The following is a 21,323-nucleotide window of genomic DNA, read 5'->3' on the forward strand; positions in this document are numbered from 1 at the left end:
AAATTGACTGCATTTGCTCTGTAGCAGCAAAAAGACAGGTTTCTTCCTAATTTTCTTGTTCAAGACTTAAATGAAAATAGAGGCTTACATCCGTTACTCAAAAGTTATAGATGGGATGGGGGGAAGTTTTTTTTTTTCATTGGTTCCATTCCTCAAGATATAGTTTGGCATACTTAGGTATGAAGGCACCTTCCTTTCACAAATCTGGACATTTAAGTGCATGTATTAAACAAGAATGATAAGAACCATAACTATGATAAAATAGGTACACTAAAGATTCTTAAACACCCATAAATACACACCTTGATTTCTGACATGGAAAACATCAACCTTGATGCAGACACCTTTCTCAACCAATTAAGACCAGTATGCCAATTTTTTTCTCCAACCACCCAGCTGCTACAATGTTAAATAAATTAATTTTAATCTTAAATCAGAGATGTAATGGAGAAAATGCTGATTTAATATGCAATCTCATTACATTTGACAGGCTTATTTATAAGTGATTTGTCCCACACTTTGACAAGCATAGTTAATATGTTAATTAGTCTTTAAAAAGATGAAAGAAAGAAACTGACATGATTTCTCTCTATACCTGGCTAAGGAATACTGTACATGAGATCACAAGGTGGCTTTAATGTATTTTTTTAAATGCCAGAGGGCCCTATGATCACAACAAAAAACTTATTTCTTGGTCAAATATGGCTTACAGTTGGCTACATTAAAAATGTATCCCTAGTGGCATACTACTGTCAAAAACAGATGCTGTCCTGCATGCATTATGAGACTCAAAAAGGCATAAAAAGCTTGTTTAAAGCAATGACTTCAACAACTAAAGCTGGACTCCCTCTGCAACTGCTTTCAGACTTGGTACTATTGAGTATGGTTTTTATTATTTTATATACTCTTTTGGTAAAGATGGTTAAAAATGCTTTCCACAGCCTTGACCCTTAAAGAACTACTAAATTCAAATAGTAAGACAAGTTATAGTAGAGGTAATGGTTTAACTCTAGCTTTACCACTTAAATCCTCCTTCAAAGAAAAAAGGGAAAAGGATGAAAGATGATCCCAGCTTCTTGGTGTGTCTCAAATGGCTGAACTGGCTGCCAGATTTCTGCTCCCTAAGCATCATAAACTTAAACCAGTAAATCACAATACACCCTGCCACCATCCACTTCCATCATTCGCTGACAATCTTAATGTGCGTGTGTATTCATTAATATTTTTATTGCCTGTGGCTATTTAAACAAAAACTGGGAGAGTATCCCGCTGTATGGGGATCATTAGTTTTTACTTACTAGCATAAAGGCCTACAAAGGCAAATGAAGTATAAAAACAGCCCGAAACCATAGCCACCTGCTTCCCCACCGCTGTCCATGGGTTAATATTTGCACTGCTCTTTGGTGCAGCTGGGCTGACGCTCAATTACAGCCCCATTTTCGGGTCTTTGAGAGCCCAGCGTTTATGTCATTGATTATGTTAAAGTCAATGCCCCTGCAATCTTTGTTCTAAATGGAAAAGTACATATATTTTATCTGGATGCGACTTGCAGGGTAATAATGAAATAGCTTTGTAAGAAAAAAAAATGATTAGGAAAATGCAGTGCAAAAAATGAAAAAAGATTTAGGAGATAACAGTACAAAGAATGACAGGCATAACAAGGACATAACTCATGATTTTAGGGTTTGGATGTGAACAGCCAATAAATGTGAGCAGCTGCTCAAATATAACACATTTGTTATTATTTTCTGGCAAAGAATAATCTTGGCAAGTAGACAAAAGGGCATGTGGGTTCTATGATTTTCTTTCAGATTTTTTTTTCCGCCCTTCCATTTAAATAAGAGTCTTATTGTGATGGTGCCATTATGTCTCCACTCAAAGTAAATTGGCAAAGGGATCCCAAGCCATCCTCTCCTTGGAGGAAAAAGAGAAATGGGGACAAAACTGGAAACCAAGCCCTGTGCATCTAAAGTAGGCACATCACAAATCTATGGTAATAGATTTGCACTTGAAAGAAGGCCGTCGTAGGTTTTGGAGAAACCCTATCACTTATATATCCATAGGTTTCACCATGTAAAATACAAGTTTAATATTCAAATGATCGTCCAGTTACTAAAATATGACTGGCTTCGAGCCATCACCATTTTCAAAATTATATTCTATAACCAAAGTCCTGAGCTGACCTTTCTGGTGGAACCTAAGATTTTCATACTGATGGTTCACAGAGGAAAACACGAGCACTTGGGAAAGGAATGTACACAAGCCCAGCTCACTGAGGTTGGGATAGTGACTGTGTGGGGGGGGTGGAGAGGAAAGAGGGAGAGGAGGAGAGGGAGGGAGAGAGAGAGAGAGAGAGAGAGAGAGAGAGAGAGAGAGAGAGAGAGAGAGAGAGAGAGATGGCTCTAGATGAGCCTTTAACTCAGCCAAATCTAATAACTTAACTTATTGTCTGTATCTCCTGTTCATGTCCAATGGTAACCAAGGCACAAACAGCCCAAAAGGCATAAAGAAGGTGGGAGAAAGATATTGATTCTATCAGCCCCCAAATAATGGGAAATCATTACTGTCAGTGCTTTTGAATGTGAACTGCAACAGCACCAAAGTATGAAAAATGAGGGGAAAGGAAGGAGAAAGGAAATATCTCTCATGAAGGAGAAAGGAAACATCAGATAGAGATGAGAAAAGGTTAGGCCAAGAGGCAGAAATACAGAAGGCAGAATGAAGCAGGAGAAATATCACTAGTATCTACCATCGACGAATTCATTCCGAGGTCAAAGAACTCCTAACATCAAAGCTCACCGCATCTCTCAAGGGAAAAGGGGAAGAATGCAAACATTCCCCAAGCGCCATCCAGATGGGAATTTGAACAATAAAGTAAAAGTATGTGCTCAAGTCAAAGAAGGTTAGGCACAGTTGGAGGGAATTAAAGTGCACCACCACCATATGGTGTTGGATCAATAACAGTCACCCTAAAGACCACATGTTCAAGGAGAGCCGCAGTGAAGCACTGAGGGGTGGTAGCAGACGGACAAACACCAACTAGGTTCTCTTCATTCTCAGATGTACACCAAACGTTCAGCCCTAATACCGTGTTCTCTGAGTATCTCTATTTCATTTCCTACTTTTAGGAATTGTGTCTCTTAACTTTTGGGAAACTCCTGAATCTTTTATCCCAGGAACAGTCTTTCTGCAGGTTGTAATAAGCAGCTTTTAGAGATGACAAGGGCAGCCAGGTGGTGAAGTGGATAGAGTACCAAACCTGGAGTCAGGAAGACCTGAGTTGAAATGTGGCTTCAGACACTCGCTATGTGACCCTGGGCAAGTCACTGAACCCTGTTTGCCTTAGTTTTCTCATCTGTAAAACGAGTCAGAGAAGGAAATGGCAAACCACTCCAGCATCTTTGCCGCAAAAACGAAAAAACCCAAATGGGGTCACAAAGAGTCAGATGCAACTGAAAATGACACAGCGACAACAACAAAAGTGATGACATAGAGTGTATTATGCTAGGACTGTGACTGTCTTTAGGTCCCAAAGCTTTAGGAGACAGGGTAGTATAGAGTACACTGGCCAGCCAAAGATCAAACCTGGACTCAGGCACTTACTACCTCTGTGACCTTGAGTGAATCTCTTAAAATCCCTGGGCCTCAGTTTCCTCATTTGCCAAATGTGTGCTTTAGATTGGATGGCTGCTGATGAACCCTTTTGCTCTAGATCAATGAGCTTATGATGTGATAATCAAGAACATCAGAAAGGAAACCTGGCTTTGTCTTAGTCAAATAGATCTCAGCTTCATGAAGAAAAAGCACCGTCAACTGTAGGAACTGCATCCTATGCATCTGTCACTTCAGAATACTCCACACATTGGAGATGTATCATGTATTTACAGAAATTATATTAACAGGAAATTAAATTAAAAACAGTAAATATTAATGGATAAGGCATAATTTCACTTTGGAAAGATGGAAAAAATAAAATAACCAGAAACAGAAGTAAAAAATCGTCACATCCTTCCCTCTATCCCATTTGTTAAGGCCTGTTATTGACACATTTGCAGTCCCTAAAATATTAAAATTCATGGGAGAGAATTCTCATTAAATAATCCCCAGGTGCCATGTGAATCAATTTTTGCTCTGAACAAGAGAAGAAAAATGTGGCCTTGGATAGGACTGTTCTATGAAAATGCTTCTAAGAGCAGCCTTAAGCCTCCTTGGTCTCTAAAAACAGGCATTCTCAGGGCAAAACTTTTGATTCAAAGCATGACATATTTGATTCTTAAGCATTTTTTTAAAAAATACACAATCTTTTCTTCCTGTTGGTGTCACATATCAGATACTTACTGGAATATCACATAAAATGTAAGCTAAGCTAGATTAAACCATCTTAAAATAATTGCGGGTTGATTCTCTCTCTCTCTCTCTCTCTCTCTCTCTCTCTCTCTCTCTCTCTCTCTCTGTCTCTCTCTCTCTCTCTCTCTCTCTCTCTCTCTCTCTCTCTCCCTCCCTCCCTCTCTCTCTCTCTCTCTCCCCCACCCCTCTCTTTTTGCTGTTCAATTAGTTTCAAATGATTGATGTCAATGGTTTTGAAGGGATTGCTGAAACTCAAATTCTACATTTAACAGTTGGGAAACAAAAAACTTTCCAGGCCACTGAAGTATCATCTGAGAACCATTTTGAATGTAGAACATGATCCCTTCTCTTTTTTAGCTTTTATTACCTATGGGAGGAGGGGAGGGGAGGAGACCCAATACATGGAAAGATAGAACAATAAATTGAGACTCTCAGAGAAAAGAAAACCATCATGCTGATGGTTAGAAAAATGTCCTTGCCTCTGCTCACCACGTACGATTACTATACACCATCTGCAAACTAGGAGATGATTAGGAAGTATCCCTAACTCAAGGAAAGGAAATAAGAGGAGACAAGAGGAGAGAGGAGAAGGAAAGGGGAAGGGAGGAAAGAGGAGAGGAGAGGAGAGAAGAGAAAAGAAAGAGAAGAGAAGGAAAACTAGCAGTATTACCACACACCAGCCTGTTCTACTCCACCATTAATCTTCATTCACATTGGTTATATTTGTCTAGGGCTGACCCTAACCCAAAGCTGCAGCCAGAATAGCTAGTGTAAAGCTTCTGTTTCTCACCACATGTCAAGGCAGGTGGAGTATTCTGTTGAGCCCAAGAGGACATCTGGAGGCCTGTACCACAGAGTAACCACTTCATTGGAGTACGTGTGGCTAGGGACCGATTTTGCTCTTGCAAGACCTGTGGGTGACAGAATAGAAATAAAGCTTAATCAGCATAAGTGGAGCAAGGGAGCATAGAACGGAATGTTTACAAGTTTCAAAGGTCAGACTGGGTATGTAATACAAAATACATGAATGGAATGGGATCAATCTTATTGGTGAATTAATAGTGCCACCTTAGTCTTTGAGGCCATAACCAAAGGATGTGTTGGTTATAAATTATTAAAAGCACAAGGCTAGGGAAAGTAATTTATGGTCAACATAGGCCACCTAATTGTTTTAATAGTATCTTTTTCAGATATCTGTGGAAGAATTATGAGAATGAATCTGGCAGAGTAAGGCATTGTTTTTCTACCAACTCAATCATTTTGCATTTATGAAGATCAAATAATCATTAAAAGCAACATAGCTAATGAGAATAAATATATCATATTTGCTACCATATCACCAATAGGACACTAGCATAATGAGTTCCATATATTTCAGTTAAAAGGAAAACAATAAATCCTAACATGTAGCTTCCTTTCTAGTCTTGATGAATGCAATTTGGCATGATGGTTATTCCCCACCTTGGCTGGGGAATATACATGAACTAAAGAATGAAACAAATCTATTCTCTCCAGTGTCTTGCAAAAATATGGTAGGTATCTCTTTATCAATTCCAAGATGGAATTCTTTGTTTATCACTGTCAAGTCTAAAATACACACACATTTATTTAAAAAAAAATTTTTCTGTGTGTGTGTGTGTGTGTACATAAACACACAATGAATTTTATATAGGAAGTTAACCACCACTGTAAAGTTAACTTCAGTACTTTGAATAGTTGAAGCTTTCGAAAAAATCTTACATCATGAACTCTTTTTTCCTATTTATTACAACAGTTTTTAAGTATACATACATTTAAATATTAATAGGTCACAGTGAGAGAAAGAATTCCTAATTATGAAATTATCACTCAACCCAAACAACAAATGTAGTTTTTTCTAAGACTGAATTATCCAATTAATCCCTTATTTATTACTCAAAATTATATCCTTATAAATGCACAAAGAAAAAATTATTAACTTTTTAGATGACATGCATTTTTTACAACAGATATCCATAATCAGCTTTTAGGTGTGTTTTTTCCTCCCAATATATCTTCTTCAGGCTTTTCCATACTTTAGTGCAGGCAACCTCAAAAAAGAAAGGATCCTCTATCAAGAACAGGCAAGATATACTCAAGCATCAAGAATCTGAATGAAAGGTGGTTTTCAGCAGCAGACAGCACACCTCCAGCTAAGTCCTCCCCCAATTCCTCATCATGACATGGAGGTGAACTTAGGCTATTTGAAGGCAGAAGTTAAGCTCTGGCACTTCCAGAATGCTAGAAAGGTTTCAAGGACCAGCAACATGAGGTTGTCTCAGGATCAACCTTCGTAAGTTAAGGTGCTCATCACCAGGTGGAATCCATGCTGATGAATACTGTGGCCAAAGCCAACTTTCAAAGACCAACTGTTTAGCCATAGAAGGACTTCAAACAGCATTGGTGGAATGTATGCTCACATCAACAGTTAACAGTCCTTGAAATTATTAGGAAAATATTAGGAAAACAAACATCATAAAGAAGAATTTAAAAGTAGGAGAAGAAGGAAGAGTAAATCAAAAAGAAGTCTAGTAATGACAGAGCCCAGGTCAGGCAAGACTGAACATCACAGGCTCCATGTTGCTGACTGGCCTTCTCGCTACTTCATACAATATTCTATCTCTCTTCTCCATGCTTCGGCACTGGCTGCCCCTCATACCTGAAATGTTCTTTCTCATCACCCCCACCTCTTATAAACTCTCCAAATTAGGTTCAAGGGCTTGTTTGTTGTCCTTTGTACTCAAAGAAGACCAAAATGACATCACGATGTCAGGATCACTGTACAGTGTGTCCAGCTGTGACTAATCAGACCAATATGAGCTTAGAAGGTTCTACCGTAAGTCAGGCACAAATAATCCATATTCAAGGGCTACTTTCGACATGAAACCTTTCTTGCTTAGAAGAGACATCACTGTCAAACCCAATGTTTTGTCTACAGGAGGCATTCAATAATGTTTCTTGGGCTAAAAGGCTTATTTGAACGAGAGATAAGATCAGATAGTGGATGGCCTTACATTGTCTGTTTAAGGATTTTAACCTGTGTCCTGTAGATAATTTTTTTGTACACAGAGGTGACGTGCAAAGTAGAATTTTGTGAAGGTTAATCTGGCAGGTACTTGTGGGAGAGATTAGAGATGAAAGCATAGGGATTGCAACTACTACAACAGTCCAGGCATCTAGTAAAGAAAATCCTGAATTAGGTCAGCAAAAGTGAGAATAGAAAGTTTAGGAGGACTAGACACAGGGAGCAAAGGGGGATGCCATTAGTGACTGAGAAAATACTGGTAGTGATGGTATTTAGACTTCCCACTAGATGAAGTCATAAGCCTTTCATTATTGCTAGGCCCAAATCTCTGCCTAGGTTACTCTAATCTAGCCTAGCCCTCCATTGTCTGGCTAGTTTCCACCCCTGATCTTGTCAGAGTGTCTATGCCCAAATCTGTTACCCTTAAACTAGCCGAGCTCTATATTATCTCCAGGTAGCCTTCAGCAACTTCCCTCCTTTAATCCATTCTCTTCGGTCTGGCCTCATGCCAGTCTGATCAAGCTCCTCCTCAGACTCCTCTTCAAGACCCTCCCTAAACTCCTCCTCCCAACACCCTAGGACCACCCTAGATCCCTCCCATAATCTTTGCGTATATAAGTTTCAGCTTGCCTCCATGAAGGTGTTCAGATTCCATCTACCTCAGATGGAATTTGGTCCACTTGTGAAAACAAGCATCACAAAGGGTGAGATAAGACAACCCATTATGGCGAATCTGTAATAAACTCTGTCTTTCTTTGTCTGTGAGAAGGCTTGAGTCAAATTCATTCAAGCAGGACCCAGTGTGTGGGTATTTTGGGGTCTCGAGCATCCCTAAAAGCATATAGTTTCCTGACCTCTTCATATCGTTTCCTAACTGGGAACAACTTCTAATCTCAAGTTCTTCTCCAGCCAGGACTGGAAGGTATGTAAGCGTCTCCCTCTCTCTATCCCCTTCTGGCCCTGCAGTTGGGGTTAGTACCTTGTAGGTGTTTTTTGGGGCCTGACCTCTCAGGTCCCAGTAGGTTAAACAGCTAGGAGGCTATCTTGTACTCAGCCTGATGCTCTCGGGTGGTTGTCAGTCCGGTGGTTATGTTTGAGGCCATGGACTTGGGCATGGCTTCTGAAGCATGGAGGTCAAGGACAGATGCCCCATCCAGAACTGTTTGCCCCGATTCTTTCAATTCTCTTTGTGCTAGGAAATTTGGAAAACTTCAGGTACTTTCTCATGGTTTTTTTGTTTTGGTCTTCTTTCATTTTGTTTGTTTTTCAACACTCACTCATATATTCTCCTTTATGGAAGAAGGGACTTCCAGCCCAAACACCTGAAATGGCTCAATCCTTTCCAATTTCTACAAGTTCGCTGATAGACTAGACAGATCTAATCTGTCTCCCAAGCTCCAGTGGTTCAGCTCTATGGTCAAACAGAGAGATCACCAAGAGGTTTCAGAAGCTGAGTAGTACTTTGCTATGGTGAGGTCCAGGGTATGGATGGGCCGATGTGTGCTTAACGTGGAACATCAAAAGCATCACAGAAGCCAAGACACTGTAAAGGTGATCAATCATGGATATTGAAGCCACTGAAGATAATGGTGAAAATTTAATAGAAAGGGGAAATTTGAATCTGTAGCTGACATCATCCCATGAGGCTAAAGTGGTTCCTGGGAAAGGAATAAGTAACAGCAGAGATGCAACTAGGATTTGCTTACTGAATAGAAAAGTCAGTGAAATTAGGGACAGTTCTTTGAATTTCAATCTGTTGCACTTGCTGGACAAGTCCTAGAAGATATGGGATTAGAGATTTAGAGCTCCACACCAGCCAAGCCCTTTCATTTTAGTAATGAGTAAACAGAATTGCAGGCAAGTGCAACGGCTTGCCCAAAGTCAGCCAGGTGCTAAGCATTCACTTGAACCTAGAACCTTCATGCTAGATCCACCATAATATCATACGGCTATTTGGGCAGCACCCCTAACTGCCAGAGTCAGCTTAAAATCCCATTAAGAATTTCAGATAGAAAGACAGAGGTGTAGCACCATTCCCCAACAGATAGTCAAAGGTTATGAACAAAAAGGTCTTCAAAAAATAGCAAAGTATTTACAACTACATGAAAAAAAAATACTCTAGATCACTAAGAATTAGAGATTCTAATGCTCATCAAAACAACTTTGAGGTCTCACCTTATACCTGAAAATCGGGCGGAAATGACCAAAAAAGGCTCAAGTTGGAGGGGCCGTGGGAAGATCGACATAATAATATACTTCTGGTAAAGCTATGAAACGGTACTTCCATTCTGGAAAGCAATCTGGAATTATGCAAGTAAAGTGACTAAAATGTTCATACCATTTAAATCATAGACTCCATTCCTGAGCTTATACCCTAAGGAAGCCATTAATAAGAAAAAAGTCCTCATATACCACAAAATATTTATAGCAACACTGTTTTGTGACATTTAATGACTGAGGGAAAAAATGAATGCCTATCAATTGGAGAACGGCTAAACAAACACGAATGTAAGAAATGAAAGTGTGATAAATACAGAGAAACATCGAAAGATCTACATGAACTGATGAGGAGTGAAGTAAGCAGAGCTAAATAAACAACATACACAGTGACTACAATAAAGTAAATGGAAAGAACACCCAAAAAACCAAAGTAAATGCAACAAAATCATAAAGATCAAGCTTGACTCAAACAAAGAGAAATAAGAAAACACTTCCCAATCTACCCCTTCCTGGAAAAGGGAGACCCATAAATGTTCAACATTGTTCATGTTTTCAGGCTTTTTCAACGTATTGATCAGATAGGCTGATTTTTTGCTGGTTTTTTTCTTTTCTTAAAAAATACTATTTGTCATAGGGGATGACTGGGGGAGGCAGGGTAGGGAAAGTTGGGAAAACAATGATGATTTAAGAAACAGAAAATAGCTATAAAAACTTTTAATGAAAGAATGAGGCCTAAACCTCTAAACTAAAGTGAAAACCAGACCTTTCACTATCTAACTTTTCTGTGTGTTCCACCTGCTTAGGGGTTTCCTCATGCACTGGCTATGGCCAAGAATACAGCATGTTATCAAATACATTTCCTCTCAAAGCGACTCTTTATTATCCCTAGAGTAAAATTATCTCTTCCTGCTCTCATATAAAGAGTGGAGAGTAAAATTATCTCTTCTCAGTCTCATATAGACTACTGAAAAACATAAGTTTCCAACGAAGGTGTTCTGCCTGCTGAGAAGCAAAAGATTTTTACCTTAAAGGACATTTAAACTTGATGTAAAAGGGAAATAAATCAAAAGTTTTCAAAGGTATATACAAGGAATGTCACAGCAAAGCCTCCAGAAGTGTAAGAATTCAATTGTACCTTCTTTTCCTGCTCTAATCATGAATAAATTTGGAAACTGTCAACTTCTCAAATATTTTTGGTAAAGATATATTGCTACATATTTATCTAGTTTGTGCATCAAAACATGCTTACTCATGCAAAATTTATTTAACCACATCCTCCAGCTGAAGGAAAACTGGAGGGCTGGATTAATTAGCACAGCATGTGTGAAAGCTTTCTTTCTAGGTTCCTTGTCAGTTGCCATGGTTACACTACAGGAAGAGAGATACCCTACCTTTTCAAAAAGGTGGAGCTCAGGGACTATCATCAAAACTTCTTATATTAATAGTTAGTGTTACTGTGAATTAAAAGTCAAAAGCCAATGTGATCGGCTTGCCAGATGACTACACATTATTTACAGGTTGCAATTCTTGTAGAAGAAGCTCCGGGTGGGTGTCTGTTAAAGTATGTGTGCATACACACAGAAGACGCTTTCATAATAACTCAACGAGGTCAACTTCCAGCTGTTGGCGCTAATAATTTTTTTAATGGCAAAAAGTGAAAGGAAAGGAGAGGAGAGGAAAGGAAATCCAAGGAAAAAAGAAAAGGGATGGGGAAGGGCAAAGGCAAGGGGAAGAGGAAGGGAGGGGAGGGCAGGGCAGGGCAGAGCAGGGCAAGGGCAAGGGCAAGGGAAGGGAAGGGAAGGGGAAGAAGGAAGCCAGAAAGAGAAAGAGGAGAGGTTCTTATTAAATATTCGTTGAATAAATGTGTAGCCCAACATTATTATGATGCACTAACATTCCAGTTAAATAACCATCTTATCTAACCTCTAAACTACTTCTGGGGACAGACAAATGGCAGTTCTGATGTGCAGGAAGGGGGACAGTCTATTCCTTTTGGACAGTTTTAATCATTATAATATTCTTCCACATATTAAACTTAAGTCTTCTAAACTAGAATTTCTACCCAATTGGGGCAAGTTATAATCTCAGATAACACAGTCTAATCCTAAGAACACATAAAAGTTCTTTAACTGTTTCAAAATGATTAAAATCTAACTTCGACAAAAAAAAAAAGTCAAAATGTGCATCGGAGCATTCAGGACCACAAAAATCAACAATCTTTTTGTTGTCAATGTGCTGAGCTCCTTGATTATGGTAATGGTAATCATTTTGTTTATGCCAGACATCCTATACATATGTATATATACACACACATACTTATCTATTTATTTTAATGTTGCTAAGGTGCTACAAAAACTCTGTGTAAATACCAACTCTGACTTGATAACCTTCAAAATCATTTCCTCATGACAAATGTCGATTTTATTCGAGATAAAAGAAATCAAAGTAGAAGCTGACTGACTAGTTCAGGGTCACACAGAACCATGAAGAGAAATAAGATAAGCACTTAACTATTGATTCATCCACTTAGTCACCCTTACTCTTAATGCTAATTTATTATTCATTTGATTAGTTGTGCCAGACTTTAAATGAATCCAGAAGCACTGGAAAAATCTGATATAATTTACAAAATTAAGACTAGTTTTGAATTATTTCTTGATAGCTTGATAAAAAGTAAACCAAAAGAAATTGTTTCATATCTTATCCATTTGCAGAACTTTTGAATGATTCAGGTATGGAGTCTTTTTTTTCACCCTTTTTCAATAAAACCTCTAGAATTTTACTTTTTATTTGTCTAGACTCTTCCTTTCCATTTACATTTTAATATACTGATATTCTTCCTCCAAACCCCACCCTACTTAAATCTTTGGTGTCAGTTAGATTATATTAATGCATCCCTCTTTAATCTCTTTTTTTTAGTATTTTTTTATTTTAAACTTAAATACAAAATGAGAAAAGAAAAAAAAATACTGCCATGTACACAGCAGACCATAAGAGGATTCAATATAAAACAATAAATTTCCATTCCAAGAAAACTTATATAATAAAATAGTACACATTGTTTTCAAAACTGTTCTGCTTTTCTTTACTTCCTTATTGGTTTTCTTTTGTTTTCTACTGTGCACTTTTAACTTTATTTTTTTCTCCTCCATGTCCCTCCCCACCCTAAAGAAGGCCACAATTAAGTGTGGATATGTATTCATACACATAGATATCTATAAACATACACATATATTCACACATATAGACTCACACATATATACATAAGATGGTACCATGCTTATTTCTTCCTATCATCGATGCCTCTGACCGTGGATAGCAACTTCCTTCCTAAGTCCAAATCTTTCCAACGTTTTTCAAAATCAACCAGATCATCATTTCCTGCCACAGCAACATTCCAAACTAATCACATCCTATCTGAGAGATTGTCTATGAAAGCTTTCTCCCAATTTTCTGCATTCTTTTTGTTCTTAGCTACACAGGTTTTATTTATACAAGAAAGTTTTAATTTAAAATAATAGAAATTATCCTTTTTACATTTAGACAATGTTCTCACCTTATAATGTACTTTATGGACTGATACTGCTGAATTTACTTCCTTACCTTTTGTTCTTCCAAATGAACTTGGTTATTTTTTCTAAATCATTAATTTTTTTTTTAGTAATTTAATTGGAATATTGAGTAAATAGTTTAGTTAGGTAAAATTGTCATTTTAAAAAATTATATTGGCTTTACCTACCCATGAACAATAAATACTACTTCAATTATTTAGATCTGAGTTTATTTACATAAAAAGTGTTTCATGTTTATGTTCATATAGTTCCTGTGTCTGTTTTCGCATGTATACACTCACATACTTTATACCATCTAGGTATTTTAAATGGTCTAAAAGAATATTGAATAATATTGCAGACACAGTGTAGTTTCTCAATTTTTCACTTTTGATTAGATCTATTTTGTTTAACTTTTTCTGAGACCATGATTATTATCCCTGCTTTTTTTACATAATAAATTCTACTCCTGCCCTTTATTTTACCTTTGCATGTATCTCTCATTTTTATGTTTCCCAAAGGCAACAATATTGTTGAATTCAAATTTTTAATCTGCTATTCATTTCCGTTTTATGGGTAAATTTGTTCCATTTATATTCTAAGCAATAATTACTTGTAGCTTCTTATTTTTCCTCACTATCCTTCTCACCCCTTACCTACTCCTCCGTTTTACTTCTACTCTGATACCTTGCCCTCCTATTCCTTAATCTACACACCCCTCTAAAAGTCCCTCCCTTATCCTACCCCCCACCCTTTACCCTTGCCCTCTTATTTCTTTCTGAATTTAGAAGACTTTTATGCCCTTCTAGATATGTATGTTGTTCCCTCTTTAACCAATTCCCGATGCAAGTAACATTCCAACACTACTAGCCCCTCCCCTATTAGCTTCTGTACCAATTTTTCCTTTTATGCCTCACTTGCATAAAATAGTTATTCCTTTTTAACTCTCCCTACACAGTTTATTTTTTTTAGAATCACCTCATCATACTCAGCTCAGCCCAAGCCTTTCTTTCAAACTACCCAAATAATGATGACAATCATAAGAGTATTGCTAATATTTTCACATATATGAAGTAAACAATTTGACCTTATCGAGTCCCTTATAATTTGTCTTTAATATTTACCTTATATTTCCCCTGGATGTTATATGTTGAATTTTCCCTTACATTCTCGGGTTTTTGTCACAAAAACCTGAAAGTCTTTTGAGTTCATTAAATATCCTTTCTTTTTTCATTCAGGATTATACCTAACTTTCCTGGGTAAGTTACCCTGGGTCGTAACCGCAGCTCTTTTGCTCTACAGAATATAGTATTTCAAGACCTATGGTCCTTCAACATAGTAGCTGCTAGATCTTGTGTAATCCTTTCTGTAGCTCCATGATATTTAAATTGTTTTTTTTTCCTTGTTGCCTCCAATATTTTCTCCTTTACCTGGGAGCTTTGAAACTTTGCTATGATATTCCTATAAGTTTTCCTCCTGGGATCTCTTTCAGGTGGTGATTGGTGGATTTTTTCTATTTCTACTTTGTCTTCTTGTTCTAGAACTTTAGGGCAATTTTCCTTGATAATTTCTTATATACTGTATCAAGATCGTTTTTTTAATCATAATTTTCAGGTAGTCTGACTATTCTTATTTATCCTTGACCTATTCTCTAGATCAGTTGTTTCTGATGAGATGTTTCACTTTCTCTTCTATTTTTTCATTCTTTTGATTTTGTTTTATGATTTCTTGGTGTCTTAGAATGCCATTAGTTTCCCCTTGCCAAATTCTAGTTTTCAAGGCATTATTTTCTTCCTTAAGTTTTTGATTCTCTATTTGAAGTTGGTTGACTTTTTTTTCATAATTTCCTTGATGTTTCTGGATTGCTCTCATTTTTCTAATTTTTCCTTGATCTCTCTTATTGATTTTTAAAGTCCTTTTAAAGTTCTTCTAAGAACTCTTTTTGTACTTGAGACCATTTAACGCTTCTCATTGAAAAAGGAGTGCCTTTTTTAGCTCTATTATATTCCTCTGAATATAAACCCAGATCTTCTCTATCACCATAGTAACTATCTATGGTTAGGTTCTTTCTCCTTTGCTTACTCATTTTTTTTTGTTTTATTTTGTTTTTAGCAGCTACTAGTGTAACCAAGTTGTAATCCCAAGGTATGGAGAATGATGCCCCAAGCCTCAAGTCCTTCTTACTGTTATTTTCTGAGGTCTGTCTCAGGGCCCAACCTTGGGCTCTGCTCTCCACTCCTAAGTCACTGCTAGGGCCCCCAGCCACACTGTTCTGCAGATGGTCTTGCTTTCTGTGGTCCCTCTCATCCCTCTGATGGCTGCAAACTACAGCTGTCCTCTTTGCCCTGGAACTAAAACCAGGGACTCTGCTCTGCTGCAAGTGTCCACAGTCAACAGGACAGGGTCCCTGCCCCTCTGCTACTGCACCCACCATGTATGTGCTAGCTCTTTATCCCTCTGCAGCCTGGGATGCATCTGGTCAGCACAGCTTTGCTTGGCATCCCTCAACAGTGTAAGGTCCTTCAATCTTCTCCTACTCAGCTGCCAGACCCCCACACAGTCTGCAAAATGTAAGTTTCTAAGGTCTAGGCTGCCTCTCAACCCAGCTGCCCCCAGGGCTTCTTTTTTGTTGATTCTGCACAGGCAGCCTGGAGGTGTTTATACTTCACTCAGGCAGAACCTCAGTCCCTAGAGGTTGGGTCTTTCCTGAGGTCTTCTCAAATTGTCTTAGGAGGACAGTTATACTAGTGTTTATTTCTGCTGCTCTGAGGTGATGCTCTGTCTTTATTTTTCGTGGAGAAAATTTGGAGAGCCCAATGTCTTCTGACCTACTCTGCCATCTTCCCAGAATCCTCTCCTATCTCTTGATGGGCTGCATGGTTTTATTAAGAGATTCTTATCACATAAAATTAAATCACCAAAACTTACTTGGCTGATCAAAGTACGAACAAAATATGTATCTTTCATTAATAGGGAGCTATATAGAACCAACCACAATCTTCCAATGGATTAGAATTAAACAGAAAGAGAATATTTGGGAGGGGGGTGGTTATTAGTTTAGTGAAAGTATCTAATGCACTGTGATGAAATACTTAGCATGTACTGGCTGAGCACCATATGGGAAAAGTAACAGAAAAGTTAGAGGACTGGTCTGGTATTCACCATATCTGAGTTCGAGTTCTGATAATGCCCTGCTCTGTGTTAACATGGCAGGTGTCAAATTAAAGAGATTGGGTAAGAATATCTCTAAGATGTCTCCTATTTTTAATTTCAGTCTAAATTTAATAGCCCATTGCAAAAAGAAATAAAAAATAAGTTTTTAAAAACATTGTATATAAAAGCTTATACTTCATTTATTATTTATATTTAATAACATCTTGTTTACCTAGATTTCCAGCTCTAAAATTCCACAATTCTGTGAAATTAATAAATTATGTTCACATGAAGACCATATATGCGCAAGTTCATCAAAAATATCACTAATCAGTAATTCCACTTCAATGATACATCACATCATGTATACATTAATGAGGGAAACAGAATCATTTCCGGGACTGTAGATATGAATACATCATCAGTTTCACAGTTCACCGATTTACATTTGCATCTCTGGCTTCAGTTTTTCAGTTAATGACCCTCATAGCTATTATTTCAATGTTGGATATGAGCAAGATGACCTCTACTTTGGATGACAAAAACCACAACAGAAATAAAGAACTACAATGACCTTACTATGCCAACAATTTCTACAAGTTTGGTGATGTTTGTGGATTAAATTCTCTTATATGAAAAAAAATTTATTGGTAAAATAAACTATTTGAATAAATTATAAGTACCTGGTTCATTAACCAAGTTATAATATCCAGTGCCTTTAAACACTTCATCATAAACCATCTGTTTAGCACATATATGCAAAATATACAGTAGGTATATGTCTATATATTCATATGTATGCTAACTAGATACTATTTTGTGAAGTAACAGCAAACTATAATTAGGGGGTCAGGTATGATAAATAAGCTTTTGACTTGATGTCAAAAACATGATTTTAATAAGAAGAGACATTCAATCAACTTTGAATTATTCCATCCATTTAATGTTAGAAATAGCAATGTATTTGGTACTGCTGGTTTTCAAAGTCCCTTTTCTCATCTTCTGGGATATATTTCTCTGAAAGCCCATGGTAAAAAAAAAAAAAAAAACAAAAAAAAAACCCTTCACCCAAGACATAAGAGTTTACTGTAAAGAACTTACAAAAATAAAAATGTGAGTTTCACATGTGTAAATGTTTTTACAAAAATAAAAACGAGATGGAGCACTATTTTGTGTAGTGGTGGTAACTTCATAGGACCACAAATTAAGAGACAGAGAAGGCTTCAGATAGTACAATTCCCCTCATTTTACAAATGAGAAAACTGCAAAGTGGTTAAGTGATTTGCCAAAGGCAAGCATAAGTAAAAATTGTCTTATTTTAAAACCAATTGTTTTTGGTTGCTATATTACAGTCATTTTTGGATTTAGCATCTAAGAGAGTCCCCCACCTCTACTCACAGTGCTACAGCCAACTGAAACCTCTCTTATAACAAGGATAAACTGTTAACTGAAAACAACTGAATAAAGTGACCAAACTTGATAGTATGTGCAACATGCTGTCCTTGTACTGTCCCGACTCTCTACCAAGAGGAGAAGAATATTTTTATTTTTCAGTCTCTTGGATCATTATCACAGTATTTGGGTAGATTTTGATTTTCAAATGCTCAGATTTTAGCTTCCTTTTAGTGACCTTTCCATTTAGATGACTGTTCAAATGCTATTTTAGGATTTCTGTATTTCAGTCTACATCTGCTCAGACACACAATATCTTCCCATGGTTCTCTGAGTCCCACATGTGTGACATTTGTTAGTCTACAGTAATATTCTATTAAAATAGTCACATACTCCCAGCTTCTCCAAACATTCTGAGGCAACTTTTGCTTCCAATCCTTGGTTACCACAAAGTGTAGCCCTGAAAATACATTTGGCGTACATCTGACCTAAAGGGAATAGTTTTGATGGGATGAGGAGATCATTGTTAATGCCTGAAAAGTCTGTGTATGCTAAAGAAGAAACTGGAAAAGGACTAACAGATGGGAAAAGAGAAAAAGGAGGAAAAATATGATTTTAGAAATAGAGCTCAGTGAAGACAAGGCCCCAAAAGTCTGGGAGTAAGAATGGAAAATTTTGTTTTGTTTTGTTTAATTGTTTTTCATTCACGTCCAAAACTTTATGACCCCATTTGGGGTTTTCTTGGCAAAGATAGTAGAGTGGTTTGCCATTTCCTTCTCCAGCTCATTTTATAGATAAGGAAACTGAGGCAAACAGTGACTTGTCCAAGGTAACACAACTAGGAAATATTTGAGGCTGGATTTGAGCTCAGGCAGAAGAGTCTTCCTGACCTCTGGCCCAGAACTCTATCCACTGTGTCACCTAGCCACCTGGGAGTGAAAGAATGGGCCTGGTTTATAATGAAAAGGACCAATGTTACTTATCTCTGTTAGGAATTATCTGAGACTCCATTTCATCACAGAGTTCCCTCCAAACAGACTTCATCAAAGTAAAGCAGAAGAATTAAATGAAACTAAAGATAGAGGTAGTTCATTTGCATTTGAATAATTACCACTCAATACTGACTCTGAATAGTTGAATATTTTTGTACCAATTCTGTACCATAAAAAGATAAAAAATAGACAATTTCCCTAGAAATGAACTTAGAGGCACTTTTTAAAATTGCCTTCTATCACAATAGCCATCTGATCTCTCTTGACTCTACATTCAGGGCCAGTCCAAATTGATGAAGCCATTATATAGATGGTTTAAAAAGAAGGATGGGAGGAGAAGATGAGTCAAGTTTAAAACACCGGGTTATCATTTTATTTATATGTAACCTGTGACCGAGAATTGATGCTTTTCATTTATAGAGAAGAGGTTCAAACTCAAAGGCTTTTCTCTAAGTCACTTTCTTTGTGACTTGTGCCAGGCTTTCCTCTGGGGCATCAGAATGTCTCATGTCTAAATCTTTACCCAAAAAAAGGGGGCCATTACCTTGCACTTCAGTAATGAGTCATCAAGGGTAGCCTAGGTTTTCTACAACCCTGCCATTTTTTTAATTAAAAGACTCTTCCCAAAGCAGCTCGTAAAAAGTGCTTGTATAGCAATTGTACTGCCCTCTCTAGCCAACTTCCTCATTCCAGGGACCTGAACAATCCTTCAGACTTATAGTAGCACCGACACAGGAGTGGGGCACTGAGCATGGCCAGAGACCTTCATGGGGTCTTGTAATGGCAATTTCTTTTGCAGTGCTTCTCAGCACTAAGGCAATCAAGTGCCTTTGATTGAGTCTTTGATTGAATCAAGAGTCTTTGATGACCTGCTTAAGTCACATGAAAGCCTAAGTCACATGAGTTTGAATCACATGGTTGTGATGCCCTCTGACCCTGAAGAAGTATATATGTACTTGGAGGTTAGCATTTTGTTTTTGGGCTTACTCTTTGGAAGAGTGGTTGTGGGATTTGGCCAGACAAGACTTTGGGTAGCCATTAAGGAGCCCCCTCCTCCCCTGCCTGCTTTGAAAATCTAGATGTTGGTGATTCTCTCTCTCTCTAGTAACTATGTGTGTATTGCTATGGACAGACCGAAGCCCTGTCTGCTGATTTGTGTTATTTGCTCTGTTTATATAATTTCTGCTTGTAATTTCTGTTTGTGTCTTCTCTGAGGTTCAGGGTGCTAACTTTTTCCCCTGAACTAAGTGAATGATATATGTATGTTTAGTTAAAGTGAGATTGTAAACCTCTTAAAGTTGCTTTCCTTTGAAAAGCAGATTAAAGAATCTGCGCTAGCAGCCCTCCTGTGTGTTGGTGCTGTTGGTCTTACACCTCCATGGCAGCTTCTAGTAACATTGGTGTTACAGGTCTACATAGACTAGGTTTAATTTTTCTGAATCTGTCTTTATCGTTCCTTAGCCTCAGCTCTCACCTGCAGACATAAGTTCCCTGAGGACTTTCTCACTTTCTAATTTGTATTCCCAGGCCTAACTACAGTGCCTAACACAGGGTAGGTTCTCACATTCCTGGAGATCCCAGTTTGGCACAGGAACTCTTAGTTCCTTGAATTGTGCCTAAGTTGGCTTCCATCTTGATGGTCATACAATTTCCTGGGGTGACCATGTGACTGTTCCAGCTCCTTTCCAGAAAATCATGTATGTATGTATGCATGCTATGTGTATATAAATATATGTATGTGTATACATACATGTGTAGATAGATGGATATCTGACCAGCTTCTCTCTAATCTCCCAGGTCTTGGTCTCCTTTCTCTATCTTCCCATATACACATTCTCCCTTTAAAAGGCCAAGTCCTAGAGCAAAGTTTAAGTGCACAAACTGGCCATAAATCAATGAGTTTTTGTCCTTGGTGGGGAATCATAACAGGGTTAACCCAAGGTGAGGCAAAGAATTTACACTTTACCAAGAAGAGCTAATCAATGTCAGAACAAAGTCCTTAGCAATGGACCATTTGAACTCTGCCTAAGGAGACATCATCAATAATAGAATGTCAATAAGTATTCATTTAAGTACCTATGATTTATCAGGTCCTATGCCATATCCTGGGGACCCATGGACAAAAAATTAAACTTATTTACAATGAGCTTACATTCAACTGGGGGAATGAAACAAGTGCATATGTAAGTATATTCAGCATAACTATGTAGTGAATAAGTACAAAGTAGTTAAACACGAGGTAACCTTAGTGGAAGGACATTCACACTCAAGAAAGGCTTCATTACAAAAGACCATGCCTAAGCTTCATCTTAAAGGAAGAGAGAGATTCTATGAGACAGAAGAAAGAAATGTTTCGATGCATTTCAAGCATGGGGGATGGGTAATATAAAGGCACACAAATGGGAGATGGAGGGACATGTGTAAAGAATAAAGAGAAGGACAATTTGGATGGATCCTAGAGTGTGGGAGAGTACCAGCCAATGACAGTAGAAAGATAGGCTGGAGCCAGGTTGTACAGCGTTTATAAACCAAACAGAGGACTTTATATTTTATCTGAAAAGAAACAGGAAACTACTGGGGCTGGTTGAAAAGAAGAGTCATGTGATCATATCAGTGATGAAGAAA

General features: G+C 37.7%; 1 protein-coding gene across 1 annotated transcript in view; it reads right to left on the reverse strand.

Moving 5' to 3' along the window:
• CDK14 (cyclin dependent kinase 14) overlaps positions 1–21,323 on the reverse strand; it is a 657,433-nt gene that overhangs the window by 271,002 nt on the left and 365,108 nt on the right. Inside the window, exon 9 of the mRNA XM_036761007.1 lies at positions 5,138–5,258. Coding sequence (XP_036616902.1) covers positions 5,138–5,258 — 121 coding nt within the window. The remainder of the gene's footprint in view (positions 1–5,137; positions 5,259–21,323) is intronic.

Source organism: Trichosurus vulpecula, chromosome 5 (genome assembly GCF_011100635.1).
Source record: "Trichosurus vulpecula isolate mTriVul1 chromosome 5, mTriVul1.pri, whole genome shotgun sequence".
NCBI classification, from domain to species: domain Eukaryota; kingdom Metazoa; phylum Chordata; class Mammalia; order Diprotodontia; family Phalangeridae; genus Trichosurus; species Trichosurus vulpecula.